Raw genomic sequence first — 20,182 nt, 5'->3', positions numbered from 1 at the left:
TTACATTGACAGTATTAATCCAATCATTCGAGCCTTTGCGATCTTCTTCTGCCGACACTCAACTATTTCAGCTGGGACGACACGTCTTGGCCGCACAGCTGGGAGGCAGCAGAAAATATCTGAGTCATGACATTCTTGCTGCCCAGTGCAGAAAAGGATCCGTTAAACATTACCTTTGAGTAAGAGAAACAGAAGGAGTTCTCATGACTGCAGCTGCACACATATCATTTCTCTCCAAAGGTTCAGCAGCTGGAGGATGGAGCAGGCACATTTGGTTAAATGATCTGGTTTATATGGTCACACAACTGACTTGTCTCAGAGAAAATGCATCTCGCAGTGTGTTGGTTAAAAACTCCAGGAAACAAGGGTAATTGAATAGAAGAATAACAATTTTCTACAATACTTAAAGCTCATGCTCCTTATATCTGATATAAATATTAAAACAGTTATTTGTATTTTGTTTTAGTCGTAGTATTTTGTCAGTAAGATGAAGAAAAAATTTCTGGGTAAGGAATAACTTCTTACATTTCCAGGACACAAGAAATCGCTCAGCGGTTTACATTGTGCCAAGATTCCAGCCCGTCTTTTTGGAAAGGATAAAAAAAAAAAAAAAAGGGTATTTCATACAATGGTTCAAAAGTCAAACTGAAGTGCCCTAAAATGTGAGTAAATGTAAGTACTGATAATATCCAAGCTGTAAGTGAATGAAAGAAGTAAAATCACACTCTTAGTTAATACATCATCACAATTTATTGTGTGCAAAATGTAATCATTACAGGGTATGTAAAAACCACAATGAGGGTTTTCAGGAAGGCATCAGAATATAAAAACGACCAGTACACAGCTTGTCGTTTTGGTGGAAAAGTACATTTTCACGCATTACATTGAGGTGTATAACAAATTACAAGTGATCTGTGAAAAATCCTGCACAGATGATATATAAATATAAAACTTATACACATTTCATTATATTAAAATGACAGTAAGTACAGCACTAAAACCTACAATACAAATGTATAAATCCTAGTCGTCTGTCTACACACCTATCAAATATCGAATAGGTGCTTCAATATGTTTTAACCGTAAATACATCTAAAAGCTTAGTGTTTCTAACAATGTTTATTGACATAACAATGGCTATTTCCCTCTCTCATTCTTACAAGTTTCCAAACCACGGCCTTTTCAAACAATATCCATTCATAAATCTTTCTGAACCTGCTTACATGCAACTGAACATAGTCACAACATCTGCTTTTACATAAATTAAATGAATAGAAGTATTTGTGGCATAAATACAGCGGGATCATGTTTTATTAATTTGTTATGGTGTTTTTGAATGTTCTGTTTATGTTCAAATATTTAATTAAGTCAAAAGAGAAATCGCATCTTACAGCCTAATCAATATCCTGCATTAGACCAGTTTACATTGTGGTTTCAATTGGCAACACTCAAAATGAACCTGATGTATGGCTGTAGGCTCTCTAATACATGTCGAGTCATGTGTGATTTCAGCAGTTGCTTTTTAGATCTTGATTTGGGATACAGTCACCAGAATAAAAAAATACTGCTTCCAACACCCTGAATTATGTCAGAGATTGAATAATAATAATTTGAATGTCAATCTTTTAAGCAGAATACTACTCTTCATAACCCCTTCACTTTTTCATCACCCACTTAACTGACCTTTCTTCACATCAGTCGCTTTGAGGAAAACACCCTGCTGAGGAACATCTGGCAATTGAAAGAGTTGCCCAAGAGGCCAGTGTTTGTATGGAGATTGAGTTTGTGCTCCATATATAAAAGATACAAATTCTTTTTAGAAAGCTTGTTCCTGAAAACCCATAACACCAAGACTTTGTGGCACTGCCTTATTAACTCTAAGACCTGCAAGAGAGTTAACTTGAACCCTTTAGGAACCAGGTTTCCCAGGTGAGCAATACCCTGGGTTGTGTTTGCATATTGTTATATAACCACTTGGACAGGTTTGCACCCGTGTTATCCTTAAAATAAAATGTTATCAGGTGAAGTCAAGGGGTCCTGTATTGTTGTGGCTTCTACACACAATACATATGGTTGGCCAATTCACTTACAGATGTACTTCCATATTTTCCTCTAACCTTCCGCAAGGTGTAAGGAATCCAGACTGATGCATCAACATTGAATTTGGGAAAATACATTTCACACAAAAAATGCAAAAGTCTGAACCTAGGTATTTTTTATACATTTTAAATTTATTTTGAAATGTAATTGTTAAGTAGGCTTCAGTATCTTGCACATGAGTATTATTCATTATCTCAGATAATAATAATTCTCAGCAATGTCTGGTTCATAAGGGGTTCTCACTAAGACAAAACTAATTACATGTGAAATATTCCAACAATTTATATAAAGACTTAAAAACCCATAACCCGCAGTTTACCTGCAACTGCAACACAAACATGAATCTAAATAAAAAAAATATATACTTATATACATATACAAAAGGGTGATGTTTTCCAATGAAAAAAATGACACAGTCAGTTTTTCATTACAGTCTTGCAGACGGATAGAACCCATCTAGAAAGGCACGGCAGGAGGTCTGTTCACATGCGGAGGGGATTGCGTTAACAATCTGATACAGTAAAGAGAGAGCATAGAACCTAGAACACAATATTTCTCTTTATTGAGATCTGTTAAGAAAACTGTTCCACTTAAGTCAATGGAAGTTTGACTGAGCGATATGATAGCGTCCTGATACACAACACCCGTGTCAGTGTGATGCCTGCCTTCTGCTAATGTCACAAGTACAACAACCAATAAGGTGTTGGCTACTGATACAGCACAACCCCATTTGAGTTGAAAGGTTAAGTTACTGGAGGTCTCTTGCTTGAATACCCTATGTAGTAACGTGTCCGCATCTCTTTTATTTATTTATTTTTCTGTTTGACATAAAGTGCAAGTTCACGCGTAATATCCAAATGTTTCAAAGCAGAGGCTTGAAGATACTCCCTCCTTGTAGTAGTCCTGATGCCCAATTCATTTGTCAGCTGGCTGCAGCTCCAAAAATACAAAAGCGTAAGGAGGTGTAGCTCTTAACAGTTTAACATCAAAGCAAAGATGTAGCTTGAGAAGTGCTGATCTCTTCCCAAGATCTCTTTGTTGTTTCAGTTCGGAAGACAGTTTCCGTTTTCCTCGTCAGACGGGAGGCAGATGTTGAGGTTGGTGGGGCGTTTGTAGACAAAATGGAAGGGCTGGGAGTTGGGCCTGCTGTGAATCTCAGCCTTGATCTTCTGTGGGTAGGTGTCTAGAGCCAGCTGCTGGCTGGTCTCCTCTGTGATGAGAAAGAGGGTGTAGTTCTCAGGGTCTTGAACTTTGAACTTCTCTGCACAGAGCTGGCACACCTCCTCGGTGGTCGAGTAGGGCCTCACCATTAGGGTTTTGGCTGTGCAGCCACTGTTCACTTCGTGGAAGGCTACCCTCAGGTAATTCTGCAGAGAGCAAGGGCATGGAAAGTGTTTAAGCATTGCTCAACACTCTAGTGCCACAATGACTTATCTAGTAGCGTAGGATCTACAGAAATTAAGGGACTACCACCAGGAGAGAGTTCAGAATGAATACGCGGTTTCCGGACAACCTGTCTGTATGTGAAATCCAATTAATTGCAAAAACACCAAACATGAATTACAAATGTCAAAAGTTTTAAAACAAATGTATAAAATATGTGATGGAAAAACAAATCAGACTGGGGGTGGGGGAACTAAAGAAGGGAAAAAAAGGCAGAACCAAGCTTTTCACTGAGTTAATCAGTGCATTCCCCATTTGAAAAAGGCACTTCTTCTACAGACAGGGCATTTCTCAGAAAGGAAGTGGGGGGTTGCCGCTGTACCTGGAAGTCGTCCACCGAAGGGGCGATACGCTGGGTGGTGCGGCGCCGGTGCCACTGATGTAGGGTGTTCCTCGTCTCCGAGCTCAGGATCCGCGCCGCCTGCTCCTCCTGGAAGTTTTTGATCAGAGACATAGCTCCATACGCGCTGGTCAGGTAATAACCACCTGGGGAGGCAGAGCACCCATCGTTAGGTCCTGCAAAGATCATCGCAGCCTAAAAGGACCCGATTCTCTCCTACCATCTTCAGTATGTTTTATATTTTGTCAAGTCTTTGGTGTTTTAAGCATATGACTAATTAGCTGATTGGGAAAATCACAACTGAGCAAAATCTTCATTCAGAAATAAAACTGATAAGTTTGTGGTCGCATTTGGGATTGTTAATGCAGCATTTGAATTACTTTCTGTTGTCAGGACACATTCTTAATTGAAGGTGTAATTGCAGACTCACTGACTCTGAGGAAATAAGCTGGACTGTGCAAAATGCTTGGCACTGACAACACTTAACACAAGGAAAGTTTCTTGATAAATCTCTTTTGAGATAAACTGCAGGAAGCACACAAGATCTGCTAAAATAGTTTCCAGTGTTCACACAATTCACCTCTGCCTAGCCTTCCAAGTGCCTGAAATGTGACCACTTTCCGGTGGAAAAACAATGCAATTTCCCTTTGAGCTCGGCTGTACGCCCTTTTATTATTAGTAGATTCTTATTTCAAACAGTTATTGAACGTTTTCTTTATTAAAATAACTGAACTAATTTTGTTGCATGCACTTTATGAAAATACAGCAGACTCTTCTAAGAACACCAAGGTTGTGCTCAATAGGCAAAATGTACACACACAAAAGTGAAACAATATGCCACTATGGCCTAAAATAGTTTTTTTTCTTCCATGCATGCGTGGTAAAAGTGAAACTGTAGGCCGTACCTTCTCCATGTAGAAGTGACGGGTCCAGCAGCTCCATCATATACTCAATCTCAGTGTCCAGCTCTGGCATGTCACACTGTGCCAAGACGTACGTCAGCATTGGAAGGAAGTCATCAGCCCCGTACATCCTCCCTGTAGACATTAACAATAGCATCAACATTCCCGGTTAAAATCCGTTCTCACTCCACCCTCATTTGCAGTCGTTCTCAGAGAAGTAAAATATTGACCTTCCTGAATACCTTTGCAGACTTTTTTGCTACACAATGCTAATATGCATTATGTAACACAGCATTATATATTTTCTTAGTTTGAGTCTCCCCTTCTATTTATTTATTCTGTGGTAGCACTGACTGAATAAAGGTTAAATCTAAACTGATGCTTTTAAATTAAACTCAATACAACTTTCCTACTCTTAAATTACAAGGAAATTAAACAAAGCTAATGATGATAAAAGAAGGAACATTGCATACAGCCTTGTCTTATGTGACAGCATTCCCAGTTGTTGTATATGCCTTGGTAGTGAAGGTAAACAACACTCATTGGGGAATAAAAGTGGTGTCACTCAGGCCCAGTCAGTGACACTGAGCTGAGTCAGTCAGTTCCCACGATAGCTCTGCCACTGATGGAAAAGAGAACCCATTCATCCTGCAGACTGGCCAAAAAAAGACACCCAACTGAATACACTTTGCTAAAGCTAACTCTCTGAAACAGTAATTTGGCACAAATATTTTAATCGGCCAGAGAGTCAAACAATCTGAAACAAGCAGAGCACTCTACAATGCAATCTACAATTCCAATAAAGATTTATTACCCGAGTAACATTGAATAAAGATGTGCCAATAATCTTATTGGCCATTAGATTAAAGTAGGTACTTACTAAAATGACCAAAAAGCATTATGTAGTTTTGTAGAGTGGCCAGTGTAAAAGTTACCACTATGGATTGCAAAGCTGTATACTTAAGATCCATGCCTCAGGGAAATCCCCAGCAGGAGTTTTTCCAGAGGGGAAACCACCCCTATCTCTAATGTGAGTGTTTGCTTTGGAAAAAATGAAGGAGAATTTTGAGGAAATTGTAGGTGGAGAATGACAAAGAAAATCTTAGACTAAAGCATGAAGAAGTATGAATTGATCATGAAGACAGAGCCATTAGAATTTCCCCTCACCTTACCATTCCATTAAAACACATTGTCATGACTTGCATCGTTTTGCAAAAATGCTGAATATATTGTATTATACACTCAAAACCCTGTCAGTCGGCCTGGGTAAAGACGTATGACAAATCCATAATTAATAATAATTAAAGAGGATGTATCCATTACGCTGTGAGCTATCTATTATGGCATGCCTGTTATCTACGAAGTGGCGTCCTGGCGTGTGGAGAGAAGCCGAGCGAGGCTCACCTGAGCTGTCCTCCATGACAGTGTAGATGAGCTTGCACACCCTCAGCAGGAGCGTGACCTTCTTCTCTGGGGAGTACATCTTGCGCATGTTGTCGAACTTGTGGCGGATCTTCTCGATGACCACCGAGTCTGGGGCGGCCGCGTCCACCCCCAGGTCCTGGGGCTTCTTCTGTTTGACCAGGGCGAGGTTCTCCCGCAGCTGCTTCCACGAACCACTGGTGATCTGGAAGTCCTTCATGCTGGCCTCTATGTGGCTCTTCAGGGGCTTCAGGATGCACTTGTGCATGGCTTTCTCCAGCACCACATCTGCAGAGCAAAAGCAGGGTTGAGTAATGGATTAGAATCTGTAGTGGTGTTGTCTGTCATTTTTGTGGTAAGTCCAATACAAATATTATTTTTCAAGTTAGAAATTGAAGCAATGTTCCTTTTTTAATTTGGGTTTATTTGCTGATACCTTAATGGTGTGGTAATGGTTGTTTAATTAAAATACATGATGTCTAGAACTGTGCTAGAAAGCTTGAGCATTCATTTTATTACTGCAGAATACAAAATAGTAAAATAAATATTCCAAATCTTATTGGGACATGAATAAAAATGTGGTCAGAATTATTGAGTTAGGACTCATACAGATTTATTTTTTAACATACATTTCCTTCAGAGTAATGTACACAATTAAATCTACTTTGTATCTAATCATTAGCCAGCCAAACACACACATCTAAGCTTTAATCTATCTGAGGACTGTTAGGGAACTTTGCTTCTCTCTTTACATAATGATAATGTGCTTTCTCAAAACCCTTTCCTCATCCTCTTTAAAAACTTTGTGATTCAAAGGGAATACCAGCTCCGTGACTTGGTTGTCAAATCACAACTGCCTTTCTTGGACCATACATCTCATGCTATTTATACTTAATACACTTAGGTTACATCCAGCTGGTTGTAAAACTGTATAAATTCATGAGCTGTTATACAAAAACATATGGTTTAGATAAATATTCTGTTTTACAACCACAGATCAGAAAGTAATAATAATAATCACCATCATCATCACAAAAACATTGTAAGCACAATGCTGTTGAGAATAAAGTTGGAAAAAGCAAACTAAACTATAGTTTTATAACAGCTGTAGATGCATAATTGCTCCTTGCGTGGTGCAAAATGCTGACTGCAGGACTACATTTTATGATCTCAGCATATTCTTTAAAGCCAAATCTTTTTACTTAACTGCAAATTATTAGAAATGCAATAGAAACCTTCTTGTTTGCTAGAATAAAGTATATTCTTTCAAATGTGATACATTTCAATCTCATAAATAATTATAAACTAAAATCTATTCATATCAAAAATGTCAATTAAATTAAAACAACAAAAACAAAAATAAACCACATATCACTTGACCAAAAAAGCCTGAGATTTTCACATATGGCTGATCCACATAAACAACTGAATTGGAAGTGCACTGGTCACTTCAGTAACTCCATTGAGCTCAATTACAATATTGCACACATATTCACTGTTTACCAAATGTATGTCTGTTTGTAATCCCAATTCACTGTAATTCATAAGACCTTTTTGGCTCATAGTTGTGAAAACTCAAGGCTGTGTACCCAAGTTATGTTGAAGTTAAAAATAGCTCTCTGTGGGCTCTTTTTGTTGCTCTGAGTGTACAGGAGCAGCAGTCACAACTTCCTCAGGATGTCATAGACTTCATCATCGTACCCCTGCCCTGGATGCCTTGCTTGTCGTGAAAAGATATTGCGAAGTACAGCACTTAGAGTCTGACTTTTTTTAAATGAAGAGCATTCTGTCACTCTTCAGACACTACACGGTCACATCTATAAGCTGAAGGAATAAAACAAATATGCACTTACCAGCCTACGCCAGATAATTACAAACTGCTGATCTGTTTTTCATAATTAGGAAAGTATAAGATCTAGCTATTTAGCCTGTGGGTTACAAAGTAAAATTCAGCTTGCACCTCAGGTTTAGTGAAAACATTCAAAAGTAATGCACTAGAAGAAAGTGCAAATCAAACAATAATTCTACCCACACAACAGTTTCAATAGATTGGTTTCAAACTTCACCCATACATCAAAAGCTACAGTGTGTCATTCTATTAATAATAATAAAAAAACTTGTTTTACGAGTATACCAAGGAATTCTTGTGAAACAGTACGTCTTTCAAGACACTCCTACATTTTTACACATTCGGTCCTGCGAAGCACAACTTCTTAAGAAAAACATATAAATAACTTTCCGGCAACTGCCTGAAAAGATGTCAGTAGAGCTAACATTTAACTTATTAACATTTGGTGTTGACGTTGACTTGGTGTTGAAGTTATTGTGAACCATACCAACCGTGAATTACTGGCAAGAGTTGCTGTCTAGACATGTTTTCCTCTTTTTCTTAAGAAACTCAATGTCAACCACATGGCCACCCTGCTAACATCAGCATTATTTAATTTGCTTCAGTGTAGATTTACAGAACTCCCAATGGGAAGAAAACTTTCCTCTGAATCCTTCAACAGGCTGCTTTAAATGTACCTACCAAGTCTCTACCACAATCCCATTTCAATAGATACAAACAACTTCATTAAAACATGCCTCATCTAGGCAATAATGCTGTGACACAGGAAACAAAAACACTACAAAATTACATATTTTCATGCAAGATAATGAATATTATTCAATACATATGTGAAAAGCAGAAATGGCATGAGGCAAAGCAAACGAAAAAGGCATGGCAGCAGCTTGCAACACAGGCTCAACACAAGTGAAGATACCCTGAGGCCCATTTGAGCTGGGGAATGCTCAATCAAACACGTCAAGAGGAAACGGATAATTAGTCCAAGTGTTTCCCATTAAGTTTGTCACCATGCGTACATGAAGCTCAATTCTGCAGTGACAATATTTTTCTGCGGTTACATTTCCAACATTTATATTTAACCGTAACTTATCCGTGTTAGATATAGTTATCATAAGCGAAAAGTTGGTAACAAAAACAAAGAACTAGGACTTTGTTAAGCTCTGGTGCATGTCCGTCTTATTTAATGTGCAATATTTGATAATGCTATGATGCACAGTGTTTACGAGCCTTATACAGCTGGTTACTTGTATAAAGAAACAAAGGACACCCCAGTACAGACTTTCTTGAAAAATGAATCAGGCACCATAAAATGTATCAGCATGGCAACCTGTTGACTACCTGTGATGCCACTCCAGAAAGCTACTTGACTACAGTGAGTCAATGTGAGGGCCTTGCTAGGACACTACAGAGCCAAACATTCATCACATGACCTGCTCAATAGTCTAACTTTCGTATGAAGGAAATTCAACCTAACTCTAAGCAGCCTACACAATCTGTGCATGTACACATGCAACGCATGATGCTTAAGCATCCTGTGCTTACAAATAAGTGTTTAAAATGCTTCAGTCTAAATGTATCAGTCTACATATTAATCATACTTGTGTTTCAATAAGATGGACTGATAGGTTATTGTGGTAGATCTCATCAACGCGATTTTAATGTCTTTGCAGAAAATACAGGCTATGTTTTCAAAGCAATCTGGCACTTTGCAAAATCTACAGTTCCCCTACAGAACTCTAGTTAACATGTAGGCTACCTTTCTATAAAAATGTGTGTACAATTTACACATAAAAGTGTGAGAAACAATAAGTTCCTTTCAAAACAAAATCCTTGCAGACAGTATGGTCTAACGTGTACAATGCAAAACTCAACAATAATTTCAGTTTGTTCATGTGCTTCAAGCAAATGACCAGTCTTTAGTTCTAAGTTTAATTCTGGATATATTTTCCTGCCTGTAAATGCTTCTACTGCTGCTCCTTCATAAATTAAGGGTGTTGACAGTTTCACCCATGATGCAGCTCTAAGTAAAAATAGACAGGTTACAGAACACAAAGATTTCCAAATCAAAGAGGATTCATAAATCTAAATTAAAAAACTAAAGCTGGGGTCAGGGGCTAGAGGTTGGAGGAATTGTAAACAATGCTTTTTTGCCATAGCAGACTGGACAATCAAGACAGTATAGCAAATCTCCTGGAACACTGTTAGACTTGTTGGTAGTGTAAGAATAATTTACATTTGAGCCAAACCTAGCATAAAGAATCAATTTTCCTTTAGCACAATCTTTCCTTCCCACATTCAGATAAATATTATAAACAATGAACAATCTGATGAGAGCTTGGAAGATTTAATGAGATGCTGACTGTACCAAATGTGCAACGGTTTAACACAAACACACACATATCACATTTATATTAAGTATTAATCAGTCACAAACAAGTAGCCTATGTGTGGAGGTCCTCACAAGAATGCATTTTCCAGAAAGCACCAAACAAAAACTCAATTCAGAGAAACTGCATTAGAGTTGTTCTTTAATAGACTAGGCCTATATTATGCAAAGTGGCATAATAAGAGTCTATGTAAATTCAGCACTAATACAAGCTTTGTTATTGTGGACTTTGAGATAGCAGCTGGATCAATATACTTTGTAAAATCATACTACCACCAGGATAAGCACCAAGCTAAGACTGCTTCAAACAGCAACTGGTCTTATACATTAGAAATAACAGCAATTGTGTTACAATATCTTATGAGCACATTCACTGGCAGTTGCCAAAGTAACCTGACACTTGTAAGAACACACCCGCTAGCCAGGGGGTGGAACGCGGATGACACAGGAAAAACTTGTCCAGGGATCAAAAAATCCACACTAGGTGCTCCTGGTACTTTGTTTTTCCCCTTTTCTTTGGGTAAAATTTTACCCTCAGTGTTTCTTTGATAAAAGGCAACAATTGCCAGTTCCCTTATGTCAAAGTTCATGTTTTTATTGCATATTATGGTAGGGGTCTGCATAAAACAATGCTATTTTACATAAACTTTTTCCTGAAAAAGCTACACAAAAGCTTCACAATATTTCTTCATATCGCATTCACTTGAAATACGTCTCTTTATAAGTACCCACACAACAGTGTTTGAATGACAGCTTCCCTCTGTGCTGAAAACATGCAAATTACTTGCTTTCTTTGAAAACACACATCTAATCACATTAGCATTGATTGAATTTGAAATGCACGGTTTAGTTATTCCACTTGAAGTTCTAGAATAAGAGATGCAAAAAAAAAAAAAAAAAAAAAACAGGGCCTACCTATCTCTTCTTCTGGAATGAGGGACTCAATAGGAGGGTCCAGTTCGGAGCTCTGGGCCAAGTATGACTTGACTTGGGTCATGAACTGGCGGATGGTCTGCAGCATGTCAAGCCCCGAGACGTGGCAGCCCTTGTTCTCCTGCAGGAAGCTGATGTAGTCCTGCACCAGGCAGCCAAAGTAAGTGCGCTTGTCCTTGGAGAGCTCGGCGATCTTCCTCACCATGCGCTTCTCGGGGGTCATGAAGGAGTTGAAGACACCGCTGACCTTGCGCAGGTGACCCTTGAGGGCGCGGGGTAGGACGAAGGTGGTGCCGTGCCTCTTCTTTGTCTTGAGCGGCGGGGGGCTGATGTCCTGGTCGCTCTCGGCCCCATACTCCTCCTCCAGGCTACTGTCGCCGGCCCCCGATGGTCCGTCGGGCAGGGCGAAGCTGCGGTCGAAGTCCAGCGAGTCGGAGGAGGATGTAGAGATGCTCATGTCACTCAGCCTCTGCCGGCCGTTCTTACTCTGTCGCTCCTGCCCAGCGTCCTGCGAGGGGGGCGGCGAGTTTGTGCTGGGGCTGGTGCCTAGTCTTGGACATTTTGCCAGGCTTCGGGTCAGGGCCTCCTGGATTATCTGGTCATCCAGCGCAGTATTCCTTCTTCTTTCCATGTCAGTCATGCTCAGTTGTTTCTTTACTCGGGGTGGAGGGATAGGCATGCTGTTTTTCTTGGAGGTGTTCAGCTTGCTCCCCATGGCGTGGTCTTCGTCCTGCTTTCTCACCCAACTGACAGTCTCGGGCATGCTCACCTGCTTCACAGGAGGCTTTCTCTGTGTTTTAGGTGGCGGTGGTCTGGGCGGGGGGGATCGAGTCTTGCTGGAAGGAGCAGGATCTCGGGTTTTGGGGCGCTTGAGCGAGCCCCCGCTGGTTCCTTCCTGCCGATGCACTTCTAGAAAGAGAGGGTTAACGAAGCAGAGGGCCCCGTTAGTCTGGCTGCATTCCAGCTCCGAGGGTGTGCGAGTCTGAAGGGAAGGCAGGCAGTCTGAGGGAGAGACCCGCTGCTGCCTCTGCAGTCTGCGCCCACCGTCTGATGGCCAGGGCTGAGAAAGTGGAGGGGTTTTCTGTTGGTTGTGTGCTGGGGAGTCCCAGAACTCTGCAAAAGCCAAGGTAGAAAAAGTTGGCCAAAATTAAGTAAAAATCAATGAAGACCCCAACAAGTGCAAGAGACTGCAGACCGAGAGAAACCAGGAGCGCGTCTGCACAGTGGAGAACTGATCTGTGTAAGTGCCAGCTCACACCCATACTTCTCTGGTGACTCAAGCTTTCAGAAACCAAAGTGGGAGGATCTTAAATATGTGAGTCTCTCTCTCTCTCTCTCTCTCTCTCTCTCTCTCTCTCTCTCTCTCTCAAACATTTTCCTATTATGCTACAGTGAGGGAAAACTTTTTTTTTCCCCAAAATGTTTTTCTAATAGTCTGTGTTTTCCCCTTCACATATAAAACTTTGTGCTACTTGTTTTTTTTTTCCTAATACTTGTTTCAGTCACTACTACCACAGTTACTGCCCAGTTCAGACATTTCCACACAGACAAGCTTTCTATAACCTTGAAAATTCACAAGAAAAAACATCTTGTTCCAAAACAACAAGCAGGATTTTCTATTTGGCACAGATACTTATGTTACACAACAAAAGAAATGTCATCACATATTGTGGGCAATTTCATAAAACAATCAGTTTTGGAAGTACTGATTAGGGTCTATAGGATTGTTAAGTAACACATCTGTCAATTAAAGTGCAAAAAACAACAACTCTGTTCACATTCATCAAGAAAAGTGTTATATTGTTTATAAGTGGAAAATTATATGAATAACCTTCTAAAGCACTGTACACTTTAACTAGTGACTAGTACACATAACAAAGTAGACTGATGACCTACTGTACAAACTCAGTTCATGAAGGTAGTAGCATAATGTCAAGGTATATCTGAGGAGTGGTTGGATGGGAATTTCCACCCCTGAAGGGTTGCCCGCCGCCCAACCTAAGAATATTAGGCTTCAAGTGCCCTATGTTTATAGCTTGTCTTTTAACTGTAAGTCTGAAAAAGGCATGTGAAACCTGACCTTGGAGATTCAAAGCAACTGTATGTGGCTGCCTGGTTACAAAAGTATACACACATACACATACACACACACACACACACACACACACACACACACACTGTACCCACTTTATTAAATGCTTGCTTAATAAGTTTGAAAGGAAGGAGACACATTGAGAGTTTAAATGTATGGGTTACTGTTCTAGAGAATTTGCTTGAAATGCATAGGATTTACTTATTCACAAAATGGCTTACTTTCTGCTCAGATCTAACAGACTAAAACCACATTAGGTGTCAGTTAACCCATAAATAGATAGATCATAGACAACATCTTTGATTAGGAATAACATTCATATATTAGTGGTGTCTACTGTAACAATTGAATTAACAATATTCATTAAACTAAGCAAATCACATAAGATTGTTTCAATATAATGGATCAGATACTGTCCATGTCATTCAATTAATATTGTAACATTATAGTAACATCATAAATCAAAGAAATATCCAAAAAATAAGTGGCATAAATGCAATGATTCAAATGCTGCAGGACAGTTGAACATTGACCACCTATTATCTAACTACACCGCGCACAGTATATTGCTCTACCCCCTGAACAACAGATCCCGAACAATTTTCTCTTCAGAAAAAGTGGCAAAAAATAGAGGGGCTTACCAACTCCCATCTGAGCTACTTCTTCAAGATCCGTCTGGGTCTTAGCTGCTGCGATTGCCTCAGGAAGTCTCAAGGTGAATGGCAGTACATCCCTTCAGGAAAAGCGCAATACGTGAATATGCTGTTCTCAGAAAGGGAAAGCAGGGCTATTCATCTGTTAAACATTACTGAGCGGAGAGGAAGTTCCAGCAGACAAACCGCTTTGGGCAGGGCTTTTGTCAAGGAGGGTTTGTTTATTAACAACCGTTTGATAAAAATGATTGTTAATCTAATAAGAGTTTGTTTTGGATATTTTTGTATTTAATAGTGTACACAGCGGACCAGGTTTAAGTCTACATTTTAGGTTTCATTTCACAAAGCTTTGAAATCCTTGTGTTATGTTTTGTTATTTTACGTATGCTTCCTTGTGTTGTTTGCCAGGCTGGCAGTAAAACCAGTGGTTTGTGGAGAATCAACACTTTGCATTATTTCTATAGCTTATGCAAGACCACGGTTTCTAACACACTTAACAGCTTTTTCATTTATTTCTCTAGACATTTCTTATTAAACAAAAGTCTAATTTCAAATACATTCTTTATTAGTTTACTATGACACTCCCAGTACACTGAACGATGCTGTTAGAACAGTTTAATTTTATTTTACCTGCTGATGCAGTAGAAAGCGACAAGTCTAAACAAATCCGCAAAACTAATTCCAGATCCTTCTACAGAAAAAGCTGTGAAAAAAAGAAAGAAAAAAATATAAGTGTATAGATATAATAGTTGCATTTATGTTAGAAAACCGTACTGAAAAGTATTTTAAATGTCCAAAGGAAATCAGAACTTTTTAACTGTCTTCTCCAGTCAGTCTATAATTGGTTTGACCTGCTTTCAGAGCACATGAAAAATGTGTTTTGATATTGGAGAAGCTACTGGCTAACTGCAGTAATGCAAAGCAGATGTGCAGGCTTTTTTGTTGTGAGCAAAAACAATCTAGTCGAAGACTCTGCAATCTGTAAGTAATGCCTGCTTGATACATTTAAAGCAAAAGGGAAAACCAACCTGAAAACATATAACAAAATAAACTCGTGTGTAATACATTAACTTACTGCTCGCAGTAAACCACTCCTTTAATTGACTTTACTACCATTATATTACAAGTTTTAAACGTTGAATCTTATTTGCATCCCCATTTGATGCCTAAGTTACAAGATATTCTACATTTCAAACAATAGTAAACTTTACTGAGGTCAGGGTCCCACCCATTTAATGCCGAAAACAAAATATGGAGTTCATTAAACGTTTACATTAAAACTCAAAAGCTTAGAGCCCTGGGGGTTGTTTGAACAGCAAAGACCATTCTAACCGTAATATTTATTCAACTGACAATGGCTTATGACGAACAAAAAACCTGCTTGTTGGCTTTTTAAAATCACCTTTGTCCCACTTTTCAACTATGGTTTTTAAGATTTATGAAAATATAGTATGGAAACAATAGTGTCCCAGCTGTTTAGTCAGCAACTCAGCCCATCATAATTTGAAAGAATGAGATACACTTATTCAGATACCTATACTGGCGTTTAATTAGTATCAATTTATTTTCATAAAAGCTAAGTAATCAAAAATACTGAAACTAATCTATGAAAGTGAAATATTCAAACACTAAGAATGAGGTCACGGTGCTCGTTTAATTATTGGCTTAAAAGACAGGATGTATGCTGATGTTAATGTACTGTAATATTTACTCTTCAGGGTGTGTAAATATGTTGTTATGAACCACTAGAAAACACGGTGACAATCACAGACATACAAGTCATCAGGGGGAAACAAGAGAAACAATTAATATTGAGCCGAAGACTGCATGATGTATCATTTAGACAAAGGACAGTTTAAAAACATGCAGACAACAACTCACTGTATTGACTCTCTTTCACAGGAAAGTCTTTGACAGGAGGCCCAAGCTCACTATCAAGGCGCAGGGAAATAACCTTCTTCTGTAGCTTTGTCGATTTTCTCACGAGGAAAATCTAAAACAAAGTAGTAGTAATTAATGCCTAGAAGTTGACAACACTGGCTTTTAAAGAGTGTTAAAACATTTACTCCTGCTTTTGGCTTTGGTTTTATGATTAAGGTACAAATTAACAGGGCTGTTTAAAACACTAGGGAATTGCCACATCTATCTCTGAATTACTGACATCTAGGTAGACCTTTGATAAGAAGTCTTTTGAGATAAACACTCGTCATTTACATGACTGTAATCATTTCCGCTCCAACCCAAAGAAATCAACAAGATATAAATGCTCCACTACATAAGGAAGTTTAGAAATAAAATAAAAAAATCTATATTGTTGAACAGTACAAAGAAATTAAATTAATCAGTAAGATTCTCAATCACCCAGTTAAACAAAAAACTTTAAAATCTTTATCTCGGCACATACTAATGTTTTATTTATGTCTCACATGTAGGGAATTACCAGTTGTATGATAGTATTATCTTTTGCCAGAGTTCAATTTCCTGCCAATGCCGGAGGCTAAACTACCGATGATGGAAATCAGGAAGGAAAGGAATCAGATAATGTCCTAAAGGTATAACACCACTTTAGATGTCTCTGATGTCTTGTAAATTCACAGGACAGAAAAAAAAATACACATGAACCGAGGTAAGAGGTGCCATGCATGATCAAATTCTGAATTCACAGAGATCCACTTCTGCCATTAAATAAATACATTTTAAAAATACAAAACCCTTCTAAAACGAATATATTCAGTTCTTGTATGGTATGTTTGGAAACAACATCAGCTGCGTGGGACTGCAAAAGGTCACGGAAAGTTTTTTTAAATACAATGTTTTTCACTTGCCTCTCTATGCAAGTTCCCAGTGCAGGAATGTTGCGCGTTACAACTTGCACAGAACCTGAACGCTTTCGTGCGATGATGCAATATGTGGGAGATCTAGTCAGATTTAAAAAAGGCCCCAGGTGGAAGCAGGTATGGCTCAGATGACAACGGGAACGCCCTTTGCCGCTCTCTCACCCCAGGCGGCTGGTGCTTTAGGATCCGCATGGCCTCTTCATCGTTGAGCTGCAGAAGGAGCCACACCGGGTGGGTCTTGATCAAGCGGTCCAGGATACTGATCTTTCTCTTCAGGGAGTCGTAGCCCGAGTCTCTGGCACTGCCTGTGGAGTCCTGGAGATATAGGCTGCTGAGGTCTTCCTCTATGCTGTGGAAAGAGAGATTATTACACTTACCATCACTAAGACCTTATTTTCAAATCTGAACAGCTACAGCAATTGGTTTAAAAGCACAAGTATTAATAACCAAACTCAAATGCATCAAATGTGCTTTTTGGTACAATTTTGGTATTATTAAATGCCAAAACCATACTGGGAAATACATGATTGGACAGACTGGACTGGGTTATTTTACCAGATGGTTGTGGGTGTCTTTGATTCAATGTACCTGTGTTCACAGTACTCAGACTGCTGAAATGTAGATCAACAGTTTAGCTTTCAGACAAGAAAAAAAAAAAATTACTCATCTCTGTTAGAGGTACTTCCTGAGGCCTACATAGTTTTGCCTTTACTTTTTCTGTTGAAAAAACATCCAACGCATGTTCAGTTTGATGTGGGATCTATTCCTCTTCAACTCATGTATGTCAACACAGACTTGCCACAAAACAAATCCCAGAACAGCAGCAGAAACAAAGTCCAGAAATACTTTTCCAAGTTCCACAGTTACGTTTCCAGATTTCTAAATATGCAAATGAACATCTCCACTTCCAACACCTGCAAATTGCTACGTTTCAGAGTAGGACATGGATTATCACACTACACAATTTCCAGTAATATGACTCCTCCAGGTGACATTTCCGATATGAAGCCCCCTGCGCTTTTGGTAATGACAGAATAGATAAGGTTTAGTGTATTTGCTGAGTTCTGCATTTAGGTGTGCTGTGTAATCATAGTTTTTCCTTTCAGTGGTGGAGTGACATTTAAAAAGTTGGAGATCTTTGGAGATCTTAATCACAGTTTACAGGGTAATGTAAAAAATGTTGACATGTTTTTGTTATTGAGAATAAACTCTTTTGCACTGAAACCTTCGGTCTCTGTGTCATTAACAGGGCTAATCCAGGGAAAATATAATTTCCATTTATATAAAATCATCCAGAACTGAACGTCAGAAAATGAAATAACTACACAAGAACATAGAATATTCCAATACAGACAATATTTCTCTGACCATACTTAATGTTTTATGGCATAACTACTTTAGGGAAAACAATCCACATAAGCACAAAAAACAGGAAAGATTATTTATTATACAAAATCTATCAATGGGAAAGCCCTTCATTAAATCACATCTGTGCCGGTGGATGTGCAGCCTATGGAAAAAACACTTTTATACTGGGGTAAAAACGTATTGCAAACCATGGACAGCGGTTTAGTTTGAACCCTGCAGTCTTGAGTTATGCAAACTGCAAAAGGATCACACACAAGAGCACCAGTCTAGAAATAACCAATGGTAGACTGATTATTCTCACAGGTGGAAATCAAGTCTGAGACATGCTGCCAGGTGTTGAAATGAAGACGTGCACAGTCTGCGATCTTTCTTTCTCTCATCATGGACACACAGTTCATGAGTAGGCTAGTGTTCCCCATAGTTATATAGATTAGGAGGTTAAATCTCCTCCCTTTACCTTTGCTTTTCTCAGGCACTCAAAATATACTAAAACCTTTTAACATCACCCTCCCTTATTTTATAGTTTCACACATACATATCAATTAATTTCTGGAGCAAAATAACAAGGATTTATGACCCACTTCAATTACCTATACTAGGAACTAAGCAGCATCTGATACCTGATTTCATGTAATGAATTAACAGGCTTTATTATGTTACTGGAGTCAGATGCCGGTTACTGATTGCTAGCTTGTGCATCTCAGATAAAACCGTCTCTGTGGAGAATTCAAGTTTTGATTTAGAAACACCTCCCTCTGCTGGCAGCAAATAGCTCCCGGAGCACAAAGAGGATCAATAATTAAGTCAACAGTGTTGTTTGAATTAAAATGAAAATACATAGTATAACTGCTGGTTACTGACAAGCACTATAGCCAGAAATGCAGTACCATTATCCTGTCATACTGTCACGCCTAAGAGTATGACGGGAATGTGATTCTGTTTATTGCAAAGTGAAGGAAAACCCTTCTGGATGTCCTGTACGGCATTCAGAATCAATTAATGTAATTTAAAACCATCTCATTTTTATCTACTTGATTCTGACAAAGCTCAGTTTAATGAATAGAGTCTAGATGAAACATGAGCAAAAAACATCCAAGTTTGCAAGAACAATAATAACATTAAAGCATATTATTGCACAATAAGAGTAATCTTTTGCACAATCATTATTTTATGTAACACAAAGTACCACCACATGCAGACAAAGTAGAGATACTTTAAATTCTAGTTTTGAAGTATGAGCAAAATGCAAGTTAGAGGAAGGAAATGTGTACAAATGTCCAGATATTTTAGTTTTTTAGTTCCTCCTCCAAAAGAACAGAGGAAAGTGGAAATCCACCCAGAGGAATTAACCTTTTGAGATTCAATTTTAGACAGTGAGAAAAATGTAGGGTATTAATCAAAAAAATTATAAAACCACTCATCAGGTGTTTGTTCGATTATACATTTTATGTTGTAAGTCGCCTTGGATAAGGGCGTTTTCCAAGAAATAATAATAATTTTAAATAATAATAAACAATAATTTGAATAATTATTATTATTGAATAATTTTGAATTAGCATGAAATCTTCTAAATTGAGTTTTTCAGTGTTGTACCCATAATTGCATCCCCACACAAAAAAAGTTTTCATTACCAGTTATTTGTGTTAGCTTTCTACATAACTGCAATATGTTTAAAATTTATTTTAGTCAATGGCTTTTAGAATGTGTTCATGTGATAAACAGGTTCCTAAAATCCCAGCAATTTTCTTACGTACTTAAAACAATCATGCGTTTGTGAAACTTAGTGTCAAAACACAAAATTGAAACTGATATTTAACCAAAATACACAGACAAAACCAAACTGTTACATTAGTTGGT

The 20,182-nt window shown here is 38.5% G+C and overlaps 1 protein-coding gene across 1 annotated transcript in view; it reads right to left on the bottom strand.

Moving 5' to 3' along the window:
* Positions 1–731: 731 nt before the first annotated feature.
* The window catches only part of rin2a (Ras and Rab interactor 2a), a 45,230-nt gene continuing 25,779 nt past the window's right edge, over positions 732–20,182 (bottom strand). Inside the window, exons 4-12 of the mRNA XM_066696501.1 lie at positions 17,120–17,306; positions 16,002–16,113; positions 14,751–14,823; positions 14,109–14,200; positions 11,358–12,488; positions 6,190–6,495; positions 4,789–4,920; positions 3,866–4,029; positions 732–3,467 (exon numbers count right to left, since the gene is read on the bottom strand). Of these exons, the coding sequence (XP_066552598.1) occupies positions 3,144–3,467; positions 3,866–4,029; positions 4,789–4,920; positions 6,190–6,495; positions 11,358–12,488; positions 14,109–14,200; positions 14,751–14,823; positions 16,002–16,113; positions 17,120–17,306 (2,521 nt within the window). The 3' untranslated portion in view covers positions 732–3,143. The remainder of the gene's footprint in view (positions 3,468–3,865; positions 4,030–4,788; positions 4,921–6,189; positions 6,496–11,357; positions 12,489–14,108; positions 14,201–14,750; positions 14,824–16,001; positions 16,114–17,119; positions 17,307–20,182) is intronic.

Source organism: Amia ocellicauda, chromosome 23, assembly GCF_036373705.1.
Source record: "Amia ocellicauda isolate fAmiCal2 chromosome 23, fAmiCal2.hap1, whole genome shotgun sequence".
NCBI lineage: Eukaryota > Metazoa > Chordata > Actinopteri > Amiiformes > Amiidae > Amia > Amia ocellicauda.
This window is presented reverse-complemented; position numbering and strand designations above follow the sequence as displayed.